This window comes from Schistocerca nitens, chromosome 2 (assembly GCF_023898315.1).
Source record: "Schistocerca nitens isolate TAMUIC-IGC-003100 chromosome 2, iqSchNite1.1, whole genome shotgun sequence".
Taxonomy (NCBI): Eukaryota; Metazoa; Arthropoda; class Insecta; order Orthoptera; family Acrididae; genus Schistocerca; species Schistocerca nitens.
In genome coordinates, this window is record NC_064615.1 from 744,017,354 (window position 1) to 744,023,353 (window position 6,000).

Here is a 6,000-nt window from a genome sequence, read left to right on the forward strand (position 1 = left end):
GATGAAATTCTTTCTGCCAGAAACTTTGTTCATTTCATAATAACTGATAATTAATTTTCATCCCTAAAAACTTTATGTTGGTAACACACTATATAGACTTATCAACTATGCTTAATGTGACAGAGTTGATTTCCCTCTTTACACTGAAATACACACCATTTGTTTTCCTTCTGTTTCATTGTTAATTTATTACATACTGCCCTTTCATAGCCGTCCTTGAGGGTTTCATTTGCTTCCTCTAATAGGAGTTCTGGCTCTTTATCAATGACTTTGATGTTATTGTCATCAAAAAAGAGAATTTTTTTCTTTTTTTTTATATTGTTTGGAAATTCATATATACATTACCTCAACACATAATGAACCAGTTGCTGGACACTTGAAGGTAATGTGGCATGGAAATCAACATTGAGATCAAAAGTGATGTGGGTATCAAAGTGGGCGAAACCTTTGAGGATAACTGTCAACAGTTGAGAACTGGAGAATGTGATGCAGTTCAAGTATTTGGGAACCTTGGTGACAAGGATGCGCACTGCACAAATGAAATCTGAGTAAGAATTGGCGTAGCCAAAGCCACTTTCAACAAGAAGAGGACTGAATGGAACAGAGGCTGAACTATGAGAAAATTAGAGTAAAAATATCTGGAAAATTTTGAAATGTGGTGCAGGAGAAGACTAGAGAATATCATGTGGGCAGATTGGTTGACAAATGATGATGTTCCGAGGAGAGGAGGAGAGAAGAAAGCTATTCTGAATACAGTTCTTCAGAGGAAGGCCAACTGGGTCAGACACATTACAAAGACATGAGGGGCTCATATGCGATTTCATCATAGGGAAGATCAAAGAAAATACAGGAAGGTGAAGAATTCAACACCTGGATGACATGAAAGACAGAAGGATATACAGCAGACTGAAGAAAGAAGCTGAGACAGGGAATATTGGCATCATAAATTCTTTGTACGAAGACATGGACCTGCCACTAAGCAGAATACTTCATAATAGTAATAATAATAACAATAATAGTAATAATAATATATTAAGAACAGAACAACCCAGTATGCCAACCAGAGGTTGCCTATGTTCATATGTTTCTTGCGTGGTAGATATTTAACTAAAAATTTATTGTCAACAGACATATGACTGTCTAACTTGTTCACCCTATTTTCTAGGAAAGACTAGAACCTGTCATTTGCTATTCCTCTTACATCTAGTGCTTCTCACTTGTTTAGCAATATTTTGTGGACAACAATGTCAAAAGCATTGGACAAGTCGAGGAATGTGCCAACTTAAGTCATCCATGTCAAAAGCTTCAAATGCCACTTTTGTGAACTCTGCAATGGCCAAAATTGTACTTCTTCCATTTGGGAAACCAAAATCTGCTTCTTTAAAAAGACTGTATGTATTCATGTAACTCATTGGTCCATCTTTCATGATTGATTCAATTATTTTTGAGAATGTAAATGTAGTGAAACTGTCTCGTAGTTTTTAATACTCTTGACATTACCTTTCTTTAGAAAGTGCACAACTTTTGCATGTTTTATGTACTCTGGAAAAATCCTGGAACTAAAGGACTCATTGATTATGTTTTTTAATGGGGCTTGTATGCTAGCTATGCATGCCTTCATTTAATTTCTGTATTGTCTTCCAGACTTCAATCTCTGTTATGACAAACAACATCATTGTGCTTGCTGTGCAAGTTATAGTGGGGTACCACATGTGTTTTAGGAAGATTTTATTACAACTTCTACTCATTACCGGAGAAATAGTCATTTACATAATTTGCCAATTCTCAAGGAGTTTCTATTCTTCTACCCCCATCTTTGATTTTTGTGTTATTATACTTATGTCTTCTTTTTCCAGTTTAATGTATTATGACATCTCACACTATTTTGCTTTTCTTTTTTTCTGCAGTATTTTTCATCCCCCTCCCCGAAGCAAGCAGTACCCTCCTATATATCTTTTTGCACCTATGGTAGCAATCTAGGTACTCTGGAAAAGTACTTTAGTGTAGTGCTTTTGTAAAGAACTGAGAAATTTATGTGTCTTGGAGGATTTTCTAATACCTGCAGTTAGCCATTATTTCCTTTGCTCCTGCTGTTGAAATGGCTGCTTTTGGAAATGTCTCCTTGAAAATTAATTTAAACAATGTGCGCAAAGTTTAGAGAAGTTAGCATTTACATTGTTTTCCATATACCCTTCACCACATGTGTGATTTATGAATGCCCTAGACAAAATATGTATTTTACGTCCTAAGGAGATCCTTTTGTAGGTCTGCAGTTTTGTGGGTTTTACCAAACCTGTCCTTAGCTTTATTATCTGGCAGGAATGATGGAATGATCAGAGAGGCCAAGCCTTTTTTGTAACTATTTAAGAGTTTCCCTGTCAGTGTCTGTAAGTATATTATTTAAGATGTATCTGAACTTTTCATACCATAGTAGCAGTGTTTACCATTTGTGCCATGCTAGAAGGGTTCAGAATGTTTCAGAAATTATTATTAATTTCATCCTCAGCATCTATGTTAGTATTAATGTTTTCACATGCTACAATCAATTTGTTGAAGAAAGTAGGTGAGTGGTACATGCACAAAATGATTAACTTTTTATGGATGTCTAGTTTTATGTAGCCAACAGCTGCCAATTCAGAACCTTTGTCTACACTAACTGTGATCAGATCTTCTCTAGCTGTAAAATGTGATATAAATATATGATCCCCTGCCCTTTAAGACAGTTCTACAGTAGCAACTTGCACATTCAAGTGATGTTAGCATTATGCTGTATCTCATTGCATCGACACCAGTACTCTGAAATGCATATCACTGTACTGTTCAAATGCTGTAATTCAACTTCAACTTAACATTCTTGAACTTAATAGACTGCACATTCTGATGAAGAATGGAGAATTGAGTACAATTTTCAGTGCAGTTTGTGCACTCCATTCTATCTTTCATGTACACATGAAGAAATCTCTAAAGCAGTTGAGGTAAGGGAATCCTAAAGAAAGGCCTAATCCTCCTACCCATGACAACAGGTAGTTGACCGTGTGTAGCTCCACACCCATGTGCTATACTCTCTCTCATTAACTTCACCAACCTTCCTTACCCAGTCATGTTGAGGTGCAGACCATGCCTATTGTAGCCCAGTGTCCTGCTCCTGATAGTCTCCACCAGTACCAGTGCAGTATGTACATGGTGAGCAGTCATCGGTACCATCTCTAGCAATGCTTTGGCTCTACATACAGCACTACCAAGACAAGGCTGATCATACTGCTGGAGCAGCTCAGCCATGCTCACATTGACACTACTAATTAGGGCAGCTAGCTTACTCAGGCCACCACTTATGTTGTACACCTTATCTGTATCCAGGATGTTTCTTGGCCCACCCACTATCACTATCTGATTGTCTTTTGTGAAATCCTTATACAAATGCCTTAAATCATCAGTCACCTGATTCAACCCAACACTTGGCTTGAAAATGCTGGTAATCTGATTCCCCAAACTTCTCCTGTAATTGGTGTTAGAAAGAAGAGAGTACTGTTGTTATGCAGCAATCCTGGGAGAGGTGGAGACCACACCTCCCAGGATTGCTGCCTAACAGCAGTCCTTTCTTCTTCCTAACATTTGTGTTACTCCCAGCCTCAGTACTCATGGGCAGAGTCTGCTGCACATTTGCTACTCCTACACCATCTTGAAGCACCTCTTCCTTCAACTACAGCAGCTGGAACCTATTGCTGGCAGACACAACAAAAAAAGTCAGACGGTGTCCACCATATGCTATCCTTACTACCTGTCTACCCATCCTACATAGTGTGTTCACTATTACAGCAACTACTTGCAAGAGGGGAAGAGGCAGCATAACTGATACTTTAACGTGCTGTTATTCCTGTCACATGAAATTTATTGCAGTCATTGTGCCACATATATGCTTAACTTAGAACTTAATATTTTTAGAATTATATTTTTAAAATACAATCATTACAGACATTGTAAGCAAGATGAGAGTATGTTGTGTGTCATGTTAGAGCCCAGTGGGACAATATCACGTATTTTATTACTTACTTTGCAGGTATACCGTGGTCGTGATCGTGAGTCTCATCAGACTCTGCCTCGTGCCCGTGATTTCTTCCTGCGGCTGGTCGGTGATGGGCGAGATCTCACACCACATACAAGTTTCTGCCGCCAAAGGCAACTCTGTCCAATTGAGAGCATAATCAGATTTCTGCATGAGGATTACTTTGCACCATTTAATGCATCCAATTTTAAGGATGCATGTATGGGAAAGGGTTGATCTAGTCACACAATTTCGGTGGAGTTGCCTCATGACGTTCTCATCTCAGATTGATATCTGAGAATAATGTACATGACATTTCAACAAAAACAGATACTATGAATAGATGTTGATGATGATGATGATGGTTGTAGAAAAATCTAAGATGCATCATTTGTTATTTTCCTCACTTAAGTAGATAAACTCAAGATATATTTGACATGTAACTTTTCTCATTTATTCAGTAATCATTATTTTGGTGTATGTAATACAGTGAGGATCCTTAAATGATAATTGTAACTCACTTCACTGGTATGGTATACTTCAATATCATAACCTATCAGTTTTAAATGATTCAAGAGTAATAAAAATAGAGCGAATGACACATACACAGTGTGTAACAAACTTCCCATTTGAAATTTAAACAAGTTATTTTAACCTTGCTAGGTACTCAGTTTGAAATATGTATCAAGAAACGTTTAAGGTACTATCACACTTTTGTGATTATAATTACCAAATATATTCTGCTGTGACTACAAACTTGGAAGTTTCGCGCGCAGCATGATAAAAGAATGCCCAAATTAATTTGATAAGATCAGGAAGTTTTAAGTCCATACTGTGACTTTGCTAAGCAAATAGTGATATAACTGTGCTTACATGTGTTTGAAATACTTGGCATTCTATGGACTTGTGATTTAACACATATCACTTCACAAAGAGGTGTTTCACTCACTATCATTTCCTTTCCTCATTTGTCCATCCATTTGTATAAATGACTGATTCTTATTAGAATTATTTGTTCAGAGCAAGGTAACAGAATTCATATAGTGACTATGCTACATTAAATTTCAATAGCACGTGACACAATTTTCGTGTTTGAGAACTATTACTATTAAAATGTTTCAGATAAAGGTATTGTTGAATATAAACTACTGTATCATTTGAGTATACATTGATCTCCTATCTGAACAGTTGTTCAGTCCATATTTTTAATTGTTGACCTACATATCAGATTTGTTTTTTATTGAGACTGTTGTAGACTCTCTTTTTAATTGTTGTTGATATTTAATGTTCTTGGATATCAGTTGGAAGCAAATGAAATGTATTAACTGACATGTTTGTGGCTGTGCTGTCCATTCTTTCAAATATCAGTTATTCACTGTAAAAATAAATCTCTACATCATGTTGTTTTTAATGTGATACTTCCACTTATTAGTTTGTCACTTCATAGTATTATAAGAAAACTGAGTGGCAGTACTGCATGAAGTACAGTACTCCTTAGAGAAAGAGTATTGTTTTTGTCTTTCATTCATTGTTCATGGTTTCTAAGAAACCATTGTGATATTAGTAATTTATTGTTTGTCATTCCTCATTTTAATTATTTTTCTCATAAGACTGGAAATTCAGAATAGCATATCCATATTGTGTGCAAGAACAAACATTTAAGATTTGCTGCCAAATGTTTCTCTTTAAGAGCTGATAAGAATTTATTAAGCTAAATTGTGACAAATGCATATTGCTATTATTGTACAACATTAATTAAAATTTTTATGAAAAGTTTGATATTTATGGAAGTTTTAGTACCAAATATTGCCATAAAACTTTGCTGTTTCTTAAAAATTAATTTAGAGAAGCCAGAGAATTTCTTGTCAATCATTTAGTCAGCAGTAAAACTGCTTTCTTGTACAAATGTTATCAGTCAGTAATAGCAGGCCACTGTTTATAGCATACAATAGAAACAA

General features: G+C 35.9%; 1 protein-coding gene across 2 annotated transcripts in view; it reads left to right on the top strand.

The window, feature by feature from the left end:
* The window catches only part of LOC126236964 (2-phosphoxylose phosphatase 1), a 114,400-nt gene extending 108,668 nt beyond the window's left edge, over positions 1–5,732 (top strand). For both annotated transcript variants that reach the window (XM_049946669.1, XM_049946670.1), the window contains one exon: positions 4,058–5,732. In XM_049946669.1, the coding sequence (XP_049802626.1) occupies positions 4,058–4,279 (222 nt within the window). In that variant the 3' untranslated portion in view covers positions 4,280–5,732. The remainder of the gene's footprint in view (positions 1–4,057) is intronic.
* Positions 5,733–6,000: the final 268 nt, after the last annotated feature.